The following is a 19,998-nucleotide window of genomic DNA, read 5'->3' on the forward strand; positions in this document are numbered from 1 at the left end:
AAAGCATACACACCAGCCTCACAAATGACCCCTGGTGAACAGTTGGGGTAGAGGCAGCAGGACAAATTTGAATTCCAACCATTTAACAGCATCCCTGGACAGTGTAGGGAGCAGCTCTTGGCCTGGCAGGCAGTTCAGATGCTGAATGACAGAGGGAGGCACTGGGCTGGTGGATGGAGTAGCTGGACTCATAAAAGTTACCGCATCTGCACGTGTGTCACCCTGGGCTGCAAAAGGGAGGCTGTACTGAAACAGAATTGCACTGTTGCCAAAAGAACTCATTTTAGCCACAGAATATACATTTATCTCCAAATACACACACACACAAAAATATATCTCCAAATATATGCTCAAATTACAGTAACTGGGTGATGCTCAACAATTCAAAAGGGGAGAAAACCAATCTGCGTGTTCAGAAAGAGCTGCTGTCAGAAATACGAGGAAACAGAAACGCCAACAAAATTCAAGAAAGTGTTTCATTAGTAAAAAGTAACAATAAAATTAATAAAAAAGGAACACAAAAAGAACATTCTTGGAGGTGAAAAATGCAATTGTCAATGTAGAAACCTAATGAAGATAATACTGCAGTTAATTAGTGAGAATGTCAGCTTAAGATACTTCATAAACTATGAGAAAAAAAGCAGAAAATTATACAGAAGAAATGAAGACATGCAGACTAGGAGGAAGAGATCCAGTATACACGGCACTGCACTATAGTCATAGTAGAGTATTTTTATTTTTCCTCTGTAGAGAGATAAATAAGGAATAGTATGATTGCTGCTCCACCTCATAGCAAATGAATTTTGTATCAAACAAGTTTCCAGAGGCCAAAATGATCTGTTACAACTTCAATACAGTATTAGTCCTCTCTGTTCCACAGCAAGGAGAAAATATTCAAAAAATGAAAAACTGCATCTATATTGAATACATACAGACTTTTTCTAGTTATTATTTCCTGAACAGTAAGTATCATGGGGCTGGTCACACGGCAGAGCAGCATCAAGCTGATGCCTTTGGTGCCAGCATCCCATACGGGCACCAGTCTGTGTCTTGCCTGTTCCTCTTCTTGGCATGTGATTCCTCCACCACTGATAATCACTATCTTATAGGTGAGTGCTTTATTATGTTATCTCTAGGCATTTGAGGACAGAAAAACAAGTTTTACAGTATAACCAGAAGGTTTAGTTAATATTCTGAAGTAAAAAATTTATAAAACAAAAGAATGGTCGACACTTATATCCTGGCATAGTGGGTTAAGGTACTGCTTGCAATACTGTATCAAAGCATTGGAATCTCAGCACTGCTGCTTCTGATCCAGCTTCCTGGGAAAGCAGCAATGATGGCTTAAGCACTTGGGTCAATAATTTGCAAAATTTTCAGAGATCAGGATTTTGGTTCTATACTATCGTAAAACACACACAAGTATGGGACCAGTGCTGTGGCACACTGGGTTAAACTGCTACCCCTGAGTGTTGGAGTCCTGGCTTCTTCATTTTTTTTTCCTATTTATTTGAAAGACAGAAAGAGAGAATCTTTCATCAACTGGTTCATTCTTTAAATGGCTCCAAAAGCTAGAACTGGGCCAGACCAAAGCCAGGAGCTTCTTCTGGCTATCCCATGTTGGTAGCAGGGGCCCAAGGACTTGGCTATCTTCTGTTGCTTTCCCAGGCAAATCAGCAGAGAATGGGATCAGAAGTAAAGTAACTAGGACTTGAACCAGCATCCCTATGGGAATCCAGTGTCTCCAGCAGCGGCTTAACTTGCTACATCTTAACACCAGCCACCACCACTACCTCTTTAAAAAAAAAAAAAAGAGAGAGAGATTTATTCGAAAGTTTGAGTTACTGAGGAGGGAAAGACAGAGAGAGGGGTTTCCTTCCATCAGTCACTCTCCAAGAGGCTGCAACTGCCAGGTTGGGCTAAATGGAAACCAGGAGCTTTATTCAGATCTCCCACATGGGTTGTTGGGGTCCAATCACTTGGGTCATCTTTCAGTGTTTTTCCCAGAGCATTAATGTGGAGCTAGGTTATAAGAGGAGCAGCCAGGATATGAACCTGGTAACAATTGGGGATGACAGTGTTACAAGCAGCAGTATTACCTGGTAAGCTACAATGTTAGCCCATACTCCACTTATGATTTGGCTTCCTGCAAATGTGTCCAAAGAAACAGTGGAAGATGGCCAGAGTACCTGAGTCCCTGCCACCCTTCTGGGAGACCCAACTGAATTCCAGGCTTCAGCTACTTGTGGTGTGAACTAGCAGATGGACGATCTCTTTCTCTTTAACTCTGCCTTTCAAATAAATACATCTTACAAATACACACACATACACGTACACAAATCTTGGCTATTAAAAAAGACTGAGCTGTAAGTACATTCATCATTTAACACTGCAGATAGTAAGGAAAAATTAAAAAATTAAATATTTGAAACAGGACTATTTCAAAACTAAATATTTCAAATTACACGATGTAGTGCAATCATTACAATGACATTACTATCAAATGACATGCAAGTGGCAATTACAATTTTGGTTTAAAAAACATATATATCTATTTTACAATTTTAACAGGTGTATATAAATACATATTTATCTGTGGAACAAAGTCTGAACATACAAAAGTTCTAACCATTTTAAAAAAGATTTACTTATTTGACAGGCAGAGTCACAGAGATCTTCTGTCCACTGGTTCACTCTCCAAATGGCAGTGATGGCCAGGGCAGGGACAGGCTGATGCCAGGAGCCAGGAGCTCCATCTTTGTCTTCCACACTGGAGCAAGGGTCCAAGCAAGTGGGCCTCCTCACTGCCTTCCCAGGCACCTAAGTAGGATGCTGGATAGGAAGCACAGCAGCGAGGTCTCAAATCGGGACTCCAGTATGGGATGTAGGTATCACACTGGAAGTTTAACCAACTCCTAGCCATTCAAACTCTGGTTAATGAGACAAATGAGTATATTACTGAACCAATATTGCCTAACAAACATGATGCTAAAATGTAGGAGCTTAAACAGCAACAAAGAAAACACCATTCATTATTCATTTACTGAGCGGTAGGAATTTGGGAAGCACGTTTACAAGGTTTTGCTCTACAACTTCTCATTAAGTCCAGCCACAAGTTGGCTCTGGTTGGCATTTTGGTGTGGTGGATTAAGTTGCCACCTTCAGTGCCAGTATCCCATGTGGGTGCCAGTTCAAGTTCCAGCTGTACCACTTCTGATCCAGCTTCCTGTTTATGTGCCTGGGAGATCAGCAAAAGATGGCCGAAGTACTTGAGCCATCCACCTGGAAGAAGTTCCTGGTTTTGGCTTGGCTCAATCGAGGCTATTGTAACCATCTGGAGAGTGAGAAGTGGATGGAAGAGCTTTGTCTCTCCCTTTCTCTCTATAACTGTGTCTTTCTAATAAACCAATGACTTTTTAAAGAAAAAAAATTAGGGCTCACACAGCAGCCTAGTAGCTGAAGTCCTTGCCTTGCATGTGCCAGGATCCCATATGGATGTCAGCTCGTATCCTGGCTGCTCCACTTGCCATCCAGCTGCCTGTTTGTGGTATAGGAGACCTGGCGGAGGCTGCTGGCTCTTGGCTCCTGATTGGATTGGCTCTGGCTGTTGTGGTCACTTGGGGAATGGATCAGCAGATGGAGGATCTTTCTGTCTGTTTCTCCTCTCCATGAAATCTGCCTTTCCAATGAAAATAAATAAATCTTAAAAAAAAAAAAAAAAAAGAAAGAAAAGCCAGGGACTGGTGCAACGGTTCAACAGGCTAATCCTGCATCTACAAGCACCAACATCCCATACTGGGATCAAGTCCCAGCTGCTCCACTTGTGATCCAGCTTCCTGCTTGTGCCCTGGGAAATCACCAGAAGATGGCCCAAGTGGGAAGAAGCTCCTGGCTCCTGGCTCCTGGCTACACATGGGATCAGTTGTGGCCACTGTAGTTCTTTGGGGAGTGAACCAGCAGATGAAAGATCTCTCTATCTCTCCTGCTGTGAACCTGTTTTTGTAATAAAATAAATAAATATATTTTTTACAAATCTGGCTGCACTGAGGCTGGAGGATCAAGAAAATTCTCTCACCTATGAGCAGGAGGTCTCCGTTCCTTGTTACATGGTCTCTTATCTAATTTTAATTTATCTGAAAGGCAGAGAGACATAAACAGACAATTACTGATTCACTCCTCAACTACTTGTAACAGCCAGGGATGGGCAGGAGCTCTATGCATGTCTCTCATGTTGGCAGCAGGACCCAAATTACCGGCACCATCATTATCTGCTGTCTACCAGGATACACGTTAACAGTAAACAGGGACTAAGAATCAGGCACTACAATACACATTTCAGGAAACCTGAGTGGCATCTTAATCACTATGCCAAATGCTTGCTGCCGCTATGGACTGCATTTCTTCTATGCAGAGACAGAAAACCTTCTACCCGCTGATCCACTCCCCAAAACGCCTGTAAGAACTAAGCCAAAGCTAGGAGTACAGAACTCCATCCGTGTCTTCCACAAGGATGCAAGGGACCCACGCACTTCAGTTATCTGCTGCCTCTCAGGGTGTATACAGCAGGAAGCTGGATCTGAAGTGTAGAAGCCAGGACTTGAGCTAGGCACAATGGCTTAATGGACACACTACACCTACTATATAGGGTTGTATATAGGTACAACCTGCAGGGTGAAGCATCAGGCTGCTTCACCACTCACAACAGAAGCATCACTATTTCACTGCCAACAGGCCTGACACTTCAGTGTCTTCCAAACATGCCCTAAAAGGGGACACTGATTTCTTTCTTTCCTTTTTAAAAAAGATTTATTTATTCTTATTACAAAGTCAGATATACAGAGAGGAGGAGAGACAGAGGGGAAGATTTTCGGTCCAATGGTTCATTCCCCAAGTGACTGCAACGACTGGAGCTGAGCCGATCCAAAGCCAGGAGCCAGGAGCTCTTCCAGGCCTCCCATGTGCTTTCCCAGGCCAGAAGCAGGGAGCTGGATGGGGAGCAGGGCTGCCTGGATTAGAACCAGCGACCATATGGGATCCCGGCGCATGCAAGGCGAGGACTTTAGCCACTACACTATCGCGCTGGGCCCAGGGCACACTGATTCCTGCTGTATCTCATTCATTAGAAACAAACACTAAACTCACTTTTTACTCAAGGGAATAAAACGCAAACTTCATTTTTTTTTATAGGTAAGATTTTTCTTTTTTTCAAGATTTATTTTATTTTTATTGCAGAGTCAGATATACAGAGAGAAGGAGAGATAGAGAGGAAGTTCTTTCCGACTAATGATTCACTCCCCAGGTGAGCGCAACGGCCGGTGCTGCGCCGATCAGAAGCCAGGAGCCAGGAACTTGTTTCTGTTTCTCCCACATGGGTGCAGGGTCCCAAGGCTTTGGGCTGTCCTCGACTGCTTTCCCAGGCCACAAGCAGGGAGCTGGATGGGAAGTGGGGCTGCCAGGACTAGAACCGGCACCCATATGGGATCCCGGAGCACGTTCAAGGGGAGGACTTAAGCAGCTAGGCCACCGCACCAGGCCTGCAAGCTTCATTTCTTGAAGGCAGGATTAGCAAACTATTTTCTGAAATTGCAACAAGAGATCTGTGACATACTCTGAATAAGATACTTTAGGATCCGGCGCGGTAGCCTAGTGGCTAAAGTCCTCGCCTTGCATGTGCCAGGACCCCATAAGGGCACCAGTTCATGTCCTGGTTGCTCTATTCCTCTTCCAGCTCCCTGCTGATGGCCTGAAAAAGCAGTAGAGCATGGCTCAAAGCCTTGGGATCCTGCACTCATGTGGGAGACCCAGAAGAAACTCCTGGCTTCTGGCTTTGGATTAGCATAGTTCCAGCTTTTGTGTCCACTTAGGAAGTGAACCAGTGAATGGAAGATTTTTTCTGTGTATCTGACTTTCCAATCAAAATAAAAAAAAAATAATAACAAAAAGACAAAAAAATTCCTTATCTCAAAATGGAAAATGTTACAAACACACACGGAAACAGTCCTTAAAAAACACACACTGAATAAGCATGGTGGTTTTGCCACAAAAGGTAACACAATTCTTGTTTGGAAAACGGAAAAAATGGCACCCAGAATAAGTGACATTTTAGACTCTAGAATGTTCTGTTCAGATCTGAGTAGCACTGTTGTTGTATCTAATTGGAAAACAAGTCAACTGAGTTCATTACTTAAACCAAGTTATTTCAGAATGACAAATAGTCTGAGGAAAATGAAGTATTCAACTTCAAAGAGAGAAAACCTGAGGGTGAGAAAGCAAGCAAACAATGACTCCAACTATACAGAGGGTTGCCACACTTGAAGGAAAAGCTTCAGACTTGAAGGGGTAGAATTTGAACCCATGAGTCAAGAGTCATGGGGGTGCAACATGGCACAATGCAACAAGGAGCAGTCTAACAGTGAGAGTTGTTCCAAACCAAACTCAGCCACTCAGCGCATGCCCCAGGTGGCTGCAGAAGGAGCTTGTGGAACCTGAGGAGTTACGGTGCAGCTAACCCACAGCCGCCTCAAGGGTTCAGGTTCATATGGATCTTTGCCTCCTCACACTGATGTAGCTGGTGTTGAAAACCAACTATAGCTTCTGCCACGGCAGCAGCCTTGACACCAGGACGAAGGTCAACAAGTGAAAGTAAGATGCCCACAGTGTGTGATTGTCAAAAGCCAGCTATCACCTCTGCATGTCCAGGTGTTGACCGCATGCTCTCCTGCTTGACTTTCAATTTTCAAAACTTTGGAAAGGTTAAAATCACTAGGGACCGGCAGCGTGGCCTAGCGGTTAAAGTCCTCGTCTTGAAAGCCCCGGGATCCCATATGGGCGCCGGTTCTAATCCCGGCAGCTCCACTTCCAATCCAGCTCCCTGCTTGTGGCCTGGGAAGGCAGTTGAGGACCCTGCACCCACGTGGGAGACCCGGAAGAGGTTCCAGGTTCCCAGCATCGGAGAGGCGCGCATCAGCCCGTTGCGGCTCACTTGGGGAGTGAATCATCGGATGGAAGATCCTCCTCTCTGTCTCTCCTCCTCTGTGTATATCTGGCTGTAATAAAATGAATAAATCTTTAAAAAAAAAAATCACTACAACTGCTACTAACCTTGACGGGTAGCCTCTGTAGTGATAAAATATAATTTGGAATGACAAAAACCAAGATGTTTGGATATGCTTTGGGAAACCAGAAAGAGCAGAGGCAGGCACTTACAGCTGAATAATAAAAGCCACCAAAATCAAAAGTGAAAATATTCAAACAAGTCACATCCTCTCTGGTGCATGTGGTCTGCTTTCTGGAATGGAGCTATTTAAAAAAGGAGACTCAAACTGGGCTCCTTCACCTACTCAGAGTAAATTAAATTATTACAATTAGATTACTCACCCACGCCTGCCAACTACCTACCACAGCTGAAAACTTACGTGTTGGGTGCCAGCAGCCTGGACATTCTGCCATGTTGCTACAGGTTCTGTAGTTATGTGCCACTCGGGGTAAGTTCTCGTGAGTAACTTCACAAAGGTGGACTTTCCCACAGCTGCAATGCAAATGGCATGTATTGGGACGCTTCCCAAACCAAGCTGGAGGAGGCTGCTACAGAACCCTGCTGCACGGGCTGGCTTAAGGGAACAAATTCTACTGTTCCGATGTCAAAATTCAGCAGCCACAGTGTTGTCAGATTGATGATGGGTCAGGTCATGCTAACCAGATTCCCCATAATTAATAGAGGCAACAAGGAGCAAAGTTCCCCTTGAGACTTTTTTTTTTTTTGTAATTTTAACATCCCAACTTCCCAGAGGCAAAAAATAGTTACTAGCAGTTGAAAATGTAATGGAACCAACAAAAGTAGATAAAATTCGTTATGTAAATTCTAAAGCATTAGTCCTATTTGTTCTATGACAGTGCCGAAATTAGAGTTTTTCAAGACAGAAAGTGACTATGACCTCATTCATTCATCAAATGTAATGAATCGAACAAATCTTGCTAACCACGGCCTCAGGACAGCCAGACATTGAGGCTACAATGGCACACAAAGCAGAACAATTTGGTCCTTACAGAATCTATACGGGAAACACTAAACCACTAAACAAGAACACAGTAACTACCAACAAGCTGTGGGAAGTGCTAACAAGGAAAACCCCAGCTCTGAGGTCAGCGAAGGCATCTTGAAATGAAGACATTGGCAGTAAGATCTGAGATGACAGCTCAGCCAGGCCAGGCGTGGTGCAAGGACGACAGTCCATGCAGAGGTGAGAAGGAACTCAGGACTGCACAAGAATGAAGCAACAAGAGACTAGTCTTGAAACCATGGAAGTACGGCCATAACAGGGTAAGAAGGCGGCTCAACACAGGTGTGACAAAGCAGCCAGGCAATTCAGGGACAGGTCACACGTTTAAATTACAGCTTTGCCAAAGGTTTCCATTCTATTCTCAGGCCAATGGGAAGTCAATGACAATAATTTTGCTTGTTTGCTTTTTTTTAAAGATTATTTTTATTGAAAAGGCAGATATACAGAGGGGAGGAGAGACAGAGAGGAAGATCTTCCGTCTGAAATTCACTCTCTAAGTGACCGCAATGGCCAGTGCTGTGCCAATCTGGAGCCAGGAACTTCCTCCAGGTCTCTCATGCGGCTGCAGCTTGCCAAGCCTTTGGGCTGTCCTCGACTGCTTTTCCAGGCCACAAGCAGGGAGCTGGATGGAAAGTGGAGCTGCTGGGATTAGAACCGGCACCCATATGGGATCCTGGCACATTCAAGGTGAGGACTTTAGCTGCTAGACCACGGCACCGGGCCCAAAGATTTACTTTTATTTCCTTGAAAGGCACAGTGATAGAAAGACTCTCCCATCTTCTGACCCACCCCCTAACAGCTATAATAGCCAAGGTTGGTCCAGGCCAAAGCTAAAAGCCTGAAACTCTATATTCATGTCTCCCAAATGGATGGCAAGGGCCCCTAAGCGCCTGATCCCTCACCTGCTGCCATCCAGGATGCATTAACAGGAAACTGAATCAGAAGCAGAGATTCTTGCACTTGAACCAAGCACTGGAACATGGACTCTCAGATTTTGAAGCAGTAGCCCAACCCACTAAACTACAGTGCCCAGCCCAACAGCAGGTCTTAAGCAAGGAAACTAGAATTTCTTCTCCTTCAAATGGTCCTTGTTGGTTACCATGCATGATAGGAGAGAGAAGGGATATGACAGCTTGCTTCAGCTCCAGGGGTGGTATTTGCATCCTTGGTGACTACTCTCAGCAAATTAAAAGATCATTCTAGCAGTTGAGTCAGCCTAGGCTGAAGGGGAGGATGGCAAGTCAGTCAGCAGATGACAGTAGCTGGATCAGGGTGACAGCAGCGGAAGAAGAGTGGTTGCTCTGAGATACATTTTGCAGATGAAATCAACATTGTACCACAAGTTCAAGCTATCTTTTCCTATTTATAAAACCGTCCGCCACACCTATCCTGAGCTCCAGGCATCTCTCCTTCAGTGATCCACAAACAGCTGCAACTCAATGTATTCTCCCAAATTCATTCATTTTCTTTCTCACTAACCTGAGCTTTTCCCTGTTGATGGTCTCGAAAAGCCTTGGGATCCAGCACTTGTGTGTAAGACCTGGAAAATTCCTAGCTTCAGATCAGCTCAGCTCCAGCTATTGCAACCACTTGGGGAGTGAACCAGCAGACACATCTTTCTCTCTCTCTCTCCTTCTCTCTGTAAATCTGCCTAATAAAAAAAAATCTTTAAAAATAAAAGATCCCATGTGGAGTTCAATCTCCTCAACCCAGTGCAGTCTTCCTTGGAGCAGGCATTCACACAGTGGTTAGGAAACTAACTGGGATGCCCTCACCCCATCAGACTGCCTTGAGTTCCCACTCCACTCTTGATTCTAGCTTCCTGCTAAGGTGTACCCTGGAAGGCAGTGGGTGATCGCTTCAGGATCTGGGTACCTGTCACACATGTGGGAGATCCTGAGGGAGTTCTGGGCTCCTGGCTTCATTCTATTCCAGCTCTTATTGCTACATGCATTTGGGTAGAGATCTCTGTCTCTCTGTCTTTCAAACAATGTTCAAAAGTGGCCTGTCTCAAATGAACTTCCCTTCAAAAGGAATCCAAATAGAATCAAGAGAAAGAAGGCAGGCAACCTTGCATGAAATCCTATTAGTTTCTCATGGATGCTGATCAGGAGTGCTTAACATCTCAGCATTAACAGCCTACACATCCAACACGTGACATGTATGACACACCACCCCAAATCCTCTCAATAGCGAGGGTAAGAACAGCATGCTTTCTGTATAGTCACGCTCTCCTTTCAGCCTCCTCCTCCACTCAACTTATGCTTTTTCACATTTGCTCAGCCTCTGTTCTTCCCACACCTCAGTGAGTGAACGCCTTCCCTTGCTCTTCTAGATCTGTGTTCAAATCCTTTCTCCTGCTAACCTCGAAGGTCTCATTTCCTCTCAAGTTCAGGACTACTCTAGTCCACTGTTAGTAACTGACTTTGTGTTTTAACAGATAATTGCCTGTCCTGAGGACATGACAGTTTTACAATGCAGTTTATTCACTAAGCCTAAAACAGATCTTGCCTATAGGATGAAAACTATTTTAATTATTAGGAAAAGATGAGGAGAGTTGATCTGTTAAATGGCTGGGATTGAACAACAGTTGCAGTTATTTTTCATTTTTTAAAATGTTGCAAGCAAGGCTGAACCCAGGAATGAGGAACTTCATTTGGGACTGCCACTTGGGTAGCGGGGATGCAAACACTTGACACATGGTTTACTGCCTCCCAGGGTGTGCATAAGAAGGAAGCTGGACCAGGAGTCCAGATGGGGCTTGATTCCAGGCCCTCCAATATCGGATGCAGAATCCTAAGCATTAACTTAACAGCTGGGTCACAACATCTGCCAGTGGTAACAGCTTTTTTTTTTTAAGTTAGAAAACAAGAACCTAATTGCAGATGAAAAAGGAAGAGTTCTGAGGGATATGTCAAAGTTAGGCCTGTGAGATCAGAGCTTTCTTCATACAAGGACAGACTGGATTCTGAGAAACTGACTCATGCCATTGAAACAAAAACCTGAAATGTCAGCGATTGGATGTATGAGAAATATAGGGTTCCAATTACTGGAACAATCACATGTGATACCCAGGACACCCTGCACTGCATTCCTCATTTTTAGGCTTATGGAAAGCCAATGTAGTAATCAGAAAACAGACTGTTGGGGGCTCCTACAAGAGGAGCACTCACCACACAGCAGCCATTTCTTGAACTAAGTCCACTGGACCTGAGCTGTGCAGGTACCACTCACAAATCAGACAATTTTTTAAAATTCAATTATACATTTAAAGTAAAATCAGAGCTATAATATCTTTTTTAAGTGCTGTGATAACTGGTAAAATATTTTTTTACTTTTGTTTGGGTGCTGTGCTTTAAAGTTCCTAAAGACAAATGTTTTCCCAGGGGTTTCAAACCAGTGTTGTTCAGTTCTTTACTATTACAGAAGTCCCCTCCCCCCTGCTCAGAAATGTCTAGATAAAGTGTCACTGCCTCAGGCAATGTGGGCCTCCTAACATTATTTCAGACTTAATATAACTTAGACCTCCTCTTAATCGTTATCTTTCAAAAGAAACTTCTTAGTATGAAACTTGGGAGGTACCAGACCTCACAAACATCAAACATTCCCTAAGGGCCTTAGCTATCAGTGAGCTTTATTACATCAGCCATGACTTTAAAAACAGGGAAGAGGTGTATTCTTTTTTTTTTTTTTTAAAGATTTATTATTATTGGAAAGCCGGATATACAGAGAGGAGGAGAGACAGAGAGGAAGATCCTCCATCCGATGTCTCACTCCCCAAGTGAGCCGCAATGGGCGGGTGCGCGCCAATCCGAAGCCGGGAACCTGGAACCTCTTCCGGGTCTCCCACATGAGTGCAGGGTCCCAAAGATTTGGGCCGTCCTCGACTGCTTTCCCAAGCCACAAGCAGGGAGCTGGATGGGAAGTGGAGCTGCCGGGATTAGAACCGGCGCCCATATGGGATCCCGGGGCTTTCAAGGCGAGGACTTTAGCCGCTAGGCCACGCTGCCGGGCCCCCAGTTGTGTATTCTTAAGAGTATATTATTTAAATGTGTTGCTTTCTGTCATATAAAAAATTTTTTTAAAAATGTTTGTGGCAGGAACTGCTGTTCATATTGCATTACTTTCCTCATTCATCCATCCAAGAGATGTTTATGGAGTAGCTAACAAATGGCAGTTACTGTAACTAAAATGATGAACTAGATTGAGATCCTGGTCAAGGATTTCATAACCTAGAGACTAAGCAGTCACAATCATATGAGCTGTGAACCTCAAAGCACCCTGGGCAAACTTAATAGAACAGGCAGCAGGCTTGAAGCAAATGCAACACATTCTTACCTCTCATTCCTTTCATTTTCTTTTCACGAGAAAATATTCACCACAATGAAAAGAAAGGAAATGAAATTTAGATGTCTTTCACTTCCAGACAACAATCCAAACTCATCCACACGGAAAGGAAGACCTCCACCGACTGGCACACCCTCTTCCCCTACCTGCCTGCCTGTGACTCCTCACCACTGTCACCTTCTCTGTGGGGTCGCCTTGACTCTCTCCAGCACCACTCTCCCATGCCCATCCCACCCCAGGCAGTTAATTAGTGCCTGTTCTGGTTTACCAAGGTGTTACTCTCTAATTATCTGTTTAGTCATCACTCTCTCCAGCCCCATTAGGAGCTTGCCTTTTGAAGACACCAACTAACCTTTCTCTCTCTGCACCCTGAGTCTCTGGCCAGCATGAAGAACAGAGAAGGGGCTGGGGGGAGTAGTTCTGGAGCCCCCTGACCCCACTGCTGGAATGCTTGTCTTCAAGTGCTGGCTCCACTTCCCACCTAAGCCTCCTGGTTCTGTACACCTTAAGCAGCAGTAGGTGATGGTTCCAGTACTCAGGTCTCTGACACCCACATCAGAGATCCAAATGGAATGTGGAGCTGCTGGGTTTGGCCTAGCCAAGCATAAGCTGTTGCAGACATTTAGATGTTGAACCAGTATATAAGGACCTGGCTATCTCTGTGCCTCATAAAAAGAGACCAAGGGGCCAGCACTGTGGTGAAGGTGGGTAAAGCTGCAGTCTGTGGAAATGGAACCCCATTAGTGCCAGTGTGAGTCCCAGCTACTCCACTTCCAATCCAGTTTGCTGTTAAGTGTCTGGGAAGGACAGAGAAAAGGGTGTGAGTGGTTAGGCCACGTCACCGATGCTGGAGATCCAGATGGAGTTCTAATCTCCTGACTTCAACAGAGATACCACTGTGGCCAATTGGGGAGTGAACGCATGGATGGAAAGTCAATCAATCCCTCAAACAAGAAAATCTTTTTTTTATTTTTTTATTGATTACATTGCATTATGTGACACTGTCTCATAGGCTCTGTGATTCCCCCAACCCCTCTCCATACCTTCCCCCCATGGTGGATTTCTCCACCTCAAACAAGAAAATCTTAAAACAAAAGGCCCAGCGCAGTAGCCTAGTGGCCAGGATCCCATATGGGCGCTGGTTCTAATTCCTGCAGCCCTGCTTCCCACCCAACTCCCTGCCTGTGGCCTGGGAAAGCAGTCGAGGACGGCCCAAAGCCTGGGACCCTGCACCCGTGTAGGAGACCCAGAAGAAGCTCCTGGCTCCTGGCTCTGGATCAGCTCAGCTTCAGTCATTGCAGTCACTTATGAAGTGAATCGTGAGACGGAAGATCTTCCTCTCTGTCTCTCCTCCTCTCTGTATATCTAACTTTGCAATAAAAATAAATCTCTAAACAAAAAATTTTAAAAAAGGAGTGATGAAATTAATCAAACAAAAAAATCTAATACACAGTGTTTGAAATAAGTTCTCTCCTCAAATTCCTACAATTCTTTGCCCATTTTTTAAAAACATTATTTATTTATTTTATTGAAAAGGCAGATTACAGAGAAGAGAATAAGAAAGAAAGCTGTTTCATCTGCTGGTTCACTCTCCAAGTAGCTGCAACGGCCGGAGTTGAGCCAATCTGAAGCCAGGAGCTTCTTCTGGATCTCCCCACAGGTGCAGGGTCCCTAGGCCTTGGCCATCCCCTACTGTCTTCCCAGGCCACAAGCAGGGAGCTGGATGGAAGTGGAGCTGCCGGGATTAGAACCAGCGCCCATATGGAATCCTGGCACGTTCAAGGTAAGGGCTTTAGCTGTTAGGCCACCGTGCTGGGTCCTGGAGGCAACATTATAAGAAATTCTTCACTGCCTTAATCTTTAGATTTAAGTCTCTAGATTTAAAAGTACAGAATATTTTGCTCTGTTTGGGTCTGTGAAAAGAAAAGGTCAGAATGGTTTAAGATGAGTGACAACTTTTTTTTCTCTTCTATTTTATTTTTATGATATAACTTTCACAGTTTTTTCTTCAGCTTATGTTTATATTCATAAAATAATTAGCTTTGGAAATGACAGTACCCTTCAGTGATATTTTTAAGAGATAAGCTAGACATTTCCTTTTTTAGATCTTTATGGGTTCTTGGTACCAAGCTTATGATTTTCAATCACTCTGAAAATGCATCATAGATCCTTCTGGATGCCATTAGGTGCTACTGCCCTGGGCTTTTCCTTCTGTGCAGCTGTTTGCAACTTCAAGTTCACATGAACAGACCTAGAATGGCAGTACTACTTTGTTTAGGACAGGGCTTTACTCCCTACCATTCCAGTTTCCTGAGGTGACGTTTTCATTGATTTATTTGGAGATGCCACTTGTAGTTAGAAAAAACATTATTGACTTCTAAAAAGTTCATTCTGTGGGTGTCAATGACTAACTTCCACATGGATATCACAGCTGAGGAGCCAAGAACCTGGCAAACACTGAGTGAGTACAATGGGTCAAACAGGGAGTTAGTGACAAAAACAGGACACTGAATGACTCCAATCTGGGAGAGATGGTCAACAATCTCAACAGAATTCAAGTTGTGGGTGCAAAATGTTATGACAGCCCACAGAGCAGGCAGTGACTAATTCTGTCTGGGGAAAGCCATTATGATGTAGGGGGTGATGGAGAGAACAAAGTCACAGGGCCAGATTGCCTCTCAGTCTACTTCACATCATCCTTTCCTCCGGCAACCGCAGCCACTGCCAAGTTGTCGACAAATACTACCACCAGTTAACAACTTCCCTTTCTGAGACCTCAGCATCCAACTCAGGTCTCAACTTCAGGTATATAATCTATTCTGCCTTGCAATATGACCTCTCTAAATCTCAAGGCACCTCAGATAAAACAGATCACTTGTGGGGCCAGCACCATGGCACAGTAAGTTAAGCCTTTGCTTGTGGTGGCAGCATCCCACATGGGCACTAGTTTAAGTCCTGGATGCTCCAATTCCAACCCAGCTCTCTGCTAAAGTGCCTGGAAAAGCAATACAAAATGGCCCAAATCCCTGAGGCCCTGTCACCACAAAGGAGACCCAGAAGAAGCTCCTGGCTCCTGGTTTTGGATTGGCTTAGCTCAAGCTGTTCGGGTCATTTGGGGACTAAACCAGCAGACAGAAGATCTGTCTCTGTGTAAATCCTGGTTTGAGTTTTACCCAGACCTGGCTGTTGCGACCATTTGGGGAATAAACCAGCGATGGAAGATCTGTCATTTTGCCTTCCAAATAAATAAACCTTAAAAACAAACAAACAAAAAACACAAAGAACAGCACTCATCTTCAAAATTTCTTCCTTTATTCCCATCTCGGTTTCTGCATAAACCTCAATCACCCTCATTCCTCCTTATTGCTTATTCCAAGTGGCCACCAATTCCTATCAATCCTACTTGTGAAGTTCTCAAGCTATTACTTCTCAGCCCTCCATTCCCTGTTAAGGCCTGTTCCTTTCCTCCTTTCAATTACCGTAAAACAGTCTACCTACGCCAAACGGTTCCAATTCATTTATTCCAAAACACACACACACACACACACACACACACACGCACACACACACACCTGGCTACAAGTCACTGCAGATACTGGAGCAAACAAGCTAGAGAAAGTACCTACTTTATGGAGCTTTCTTCAATTCAGTAATTCTAGTCAATTTCCTTTTTAATGTTCATCTGGGGCAGGCACTTAACCAAGAAGTTGAGATGCCCAAGTCCCATCCTGGCATACCTGGCTCCAGCTGGTTGCTAAAGCAGATCCTGGGAGGCAATGACAATGGCTTAACTAATGGGGCTCCTGTTCTCCACAAAGGAGACCTGGACTGGGTTTCTGGCTCCCAGCTCTGGGTTGGCCAGACCTGGCACTGCAGATATTTAGGAGAGTGAACCATCAAACAGAAGCTCTGTCTCTAAATTAAGTTACTACCCATCAGCTTCATCTTTGTGAGCTTACCATTACCAACTGGATAAACTCCTAGTATATAGGCACAAAACTCTTCACACTCTTACATACAGAGAGGAGGAGGAAAAGATCTTCATCCATTGATTCACTCCGCAAATGGCTGCAATGGCCACAGCTGAGCTAACCTGACGCCAGGATCCAGGATCCAGGAGCTTCCTCCGGGTCTCCCACATGGGTGCAGGGTCTCAAGGCTTTTGGGTGCCCTTCACTGCTTTCCCAGGCCACAAGCAGGGAGCTGGATGGAAAGTGGGGCCACTGGGATTAGAACCAGCGCCCATATGGGATCCGGGTGAGTGCAAGGCGAGGACTTTAACAACTAGGTACCATGCCAAGCCCTCAATACTCTTTTTCTGACATGTTTCACTCCCATGACTTCCTTTTGGTTAACAAGGCCTATCAAGTTCACAACCTTGGCAAATGCTACTTCTGGTGCCCAAAAGACTTTTTTTTTTCTTCCCTCACTTCCACCAGCAATTCCTACTCATTACACTTTAGTTTCCAAGTGCAGTCCTAGACCTCATCCCACAACATGGAAGTTACGTTTAGGAGTCTGTTTCTCCTCCTGGGTTATAAGTTCCTTGAAGAACAGGGGGTGCCTGTCCTGGGCAGGGGGGTAGACAATAGCGAGAGAGCAGGCAAGCAGCACAGACAGGCCAGGCCAGGAAGCAAAAGGTCAGGAACGGCGTAAGGGAGCTCAAATTTTATCAGGCAGCCTGCTCCAAGTACTTACTTTGTTGAGCACCCTCGTGTCACCCTAGGTTCTGAGGAGTGAACTACCTTTAAGGATGCTTTTCTCTTTAAAGTTCTGGACAACAGCTTTAAACAAAATCACACAGGTCCCAGCACCCTCTTCTCCCTCCTTTTAATGTCTGATTTGTCTAGAATAAAACAAACCACCTCACTTTGCGCTCATAACCACCAACGTACAGGTGCCCAGCAGTTTGGACAGCTTCAGTATTCGTGCTGTGCTATCTTCCTATTTCTCTATGACAACAGACCATCCCCCAGTGCCCTCCACACCTACTCCAGTGGGTGTTCCCGTGGCTGGCCAACTTTCCCGTTACTACAGATAAACCTCGCAACAATGCTTCTGGCTTTGGTTAAACTTTCTATTTTGGCAGTACAGCCCATTCTTTATTTATTTTTCTTGTTCTTTATTCATATTTCCCATTTCACAATTTTGCAGGTATAGAGCTTCCTCCCCTCTCTCCACCATTCTTTGTTATTTAAAAATAACTCCAACAAATCTATTCCCTCCCTTGCTTTGCCAAGTTCCCTCTTTCAACCAGATCATTTGTCAACACATGCTTGAATTCCTCTCAAAAAAACAAAAGCTCTCAAACTTTTCAGTTCCAGCTGACACTGCGTGACTCCCCTTTCTAGGAAACGTGTGAATAATCAATTGTCTGGCTCTCAGTTCCTCAACTCCTCTCCCCTGCACCACGCCAGCCAGGGTCCACTCTGACCCTTTCTGAGCCACTGTTTTCAAGGAAGGACTCTTCTCACAGAAGACACCCCCACTTTTCAACCCTATCACACAGGCGTTACTCCCTTCCCCTGGCAGAAGCTACAGGCACTTCCTGCAGTATCTCCTAATTACTACCACCTACTTCCAACTTGAGCCACAAGGAATTTTTATTATAATTTACGTCAAACTGTGTGGCTTCCTGTGTCAATCAGACTACCAAGCTGTGATGGCCTATAAGGTTTATAGCAGGCTACTCCTGGCCCTTCTGATCACACACCCTTCTACTCTCCCCTCCTCCAGCCACAAGGCTTACCTCCTACTCCTGGCACACTTGCCACTGAAGGGCCTTTCCACTTCAGTGACCACATGGTTCACTCCCTCAAATGCCACTTTCTTAGAAAAGCCTACTTAAAACGACAGTGTCCCTCCAGCTTGCCTCCAACTTCTCTTCTTTACACTCATTACTCCACGACTGTTCATCTTGCTTAGTTTACCGTCTGCCTCTTCCCACCCGAGCTCCCCGGAACCAGAGATTTTCCCATATTCTCTTCACAGCTGTATCCTCATGCCAAGAACCCGTGCCAGCAAACAGAAAGTGGCTCACAGGGTGAATCGCTGAATGAATAAAATAAGAAATTCTCAGTGTGCTTCACATGTAGAACTATGATATCAGAATTTATTATTTTGAAATTTTTAATTTCACTTCGCTTTTTTTTTAATTGCTCTTCAGTTGATACTGGTTCTCTACTTTCCAAACCGTTACTTTAAATTCATTTAAAAAAAATTATATTTGACACATTTTTAGTTTTAAAAGGGAGTTCCTTCTAAGAAAAAAACCCAATATGTTATAGTGTAACTAGCTCAAGGATGAGGGGAAAAAAAAACAACTAGTATTCAAATGAGGGAGGTTTAAGAAATCTCTTCCAGTAGTGTTGCCAGATAAAATACAGGACATTCGGTTAAAATTGAACTTAAGATACACAACACTCCTAGTTTATACACACTTTGGAGATTAAATTTTGGGTGTTTTTTTTTTTTCCTTCTAAATTTGGCAACCCTGCCGGTTGCTTCCACTGGTACCAGAACTAGACAGGTGGATTCTTGAGCCACTGAACACGTTTGTGCGGACGGGCGGCACCCACACACCGAGGCGCAGCCCCACGGCGGGCGAGGCGAGGACAGGAGGCCCCGGTGCTCCGGACGCGGGGGCTGGCCCATGGACGCACCGGCTGGCCCCGTGGACACGCAGGGAGCCCCCGTGGACGCACCGGCTGGCCCCGAGGACGCGAAGGGGAGAGGGGCTCCGCTCCCTGCTGGCGGAGGCCGTGGCTGCGCAGCCACTTTCCGGCCCTTACCAATGTTGCCTTCGATGGAGAGCCTTCGGGGTCCGCGCCCCGCGAGCGGCCCCCGGGAAGAGGGCGCGCCCTCGAGTGGGTGCTGAGCCATGGAACCAAAGGCTGCTTGAAGCCGACGCAGAAACAGCCGGCCCACGGCCATCCCACCCACGCGCGGCGTAACCATCATTTCCGCCCTTGCTCCCGCGGCTCACGTGGGTCGGCGCGCCTCTGACGTCAGGGGACCGTCAGGCAGGAAGTGAGGGGCCCAGGGAGAGGTTTTTCTCGCGATGATTGTGAGGCTGCGCGCGATCAGGCTCGCGTCCGGCGGCGGCTGCGTGTACAGGCGCGGTGGGGACGGTGGGCCGTGCAGTTGTTTCCATTTGGCTCCAGATATGAAGGCCAAAAATATACGTGGATAGATATACTTTCCACTTGGAGTGGGTTTGCAGACCCTGCACAGGAAGACAAGAAACAATACTTAAAAAAAAAAAAAAGAAAAGAAAAAAGGCTTTTGGGCCTGGCGCAGTAAGCCTAGTGGCTAAAGTTCTCTCCTTACACGCGCCGGGATTCCCACATGGGCTCCAGTTCTCATCCCGGCAGCCCCACTTCCCATCCAGCTCCCTGCTTGTAGCCTGGGAAAGCAGTCGAGGACGGTCTAAAGCCTTGAGACCTTGCACCCGCGTGGGAGACCTGAAGGAGGCTCTGAGCTCCTGGCTTCGGATCAGCTCAGCACGGGCCGTTGTTTCACTTGAGGAGTGAATCATTGGACGAAGATCTTCCTCTCTGTATATCTAACCTTCAAATCAAAATAAAACAAA

At 45.3% G+C, this 19,998-nt stretch overlaps 1 protein-coding gene across 4 annotated transcripts in view; it reads right to left on the minus strand.

The window, feature by feature from the left end:
* DGUOK (deoxyguanosine kinase) overlaps window positions 1-19,422 on the minus strand; it is a 34,707-nt gene extending 15,285 nt beyond the window's left edge. The window contains exons 1-2 of one of the 4 annotated variants that reach the window (XM_004590674.4): window positions 19,199-19,422; window positions 7,416-7,528 (exon numbers count right to left, since the gene is read on the minus strand). In XM_004590674.4, coding sequence (XP_004590731.3) covers window positions 7,416-7,528; window positions 19,199-19,367 — 282 coding nt within the window. In that variant the 5' untranslated portion in view covers window positions 19,368-19,422. Of the gene's footprint in view, window positions 1-4,075; window positions 4,146-7,415; window positions 7,529-19,198 lie in introns of those variants that run through there. The other 3 variants (XM_004590673.3, XM_058667740.1, XM_058667739.1) reach the window with 3 other exon arrangements.
* Window positions 19,423-19,998: the final 576 nt, after the last annotated feature.

The sequence above is a fragment of the Ochotona princeps genome, chromosome 8 (genome assembly GCF_030435755.1).
Source record: "Ochotona princeps isolate mOchPri1 chromosome 8, mOchPri1.hap1, whole genome shotgun sequence".
NCBI classification, from domain to species: Eukaryota; Metazoa; Chordata; class Mammalia; order Lagomorpha; family Ochotonidae; genus Ochotona; species Ochotona princeps.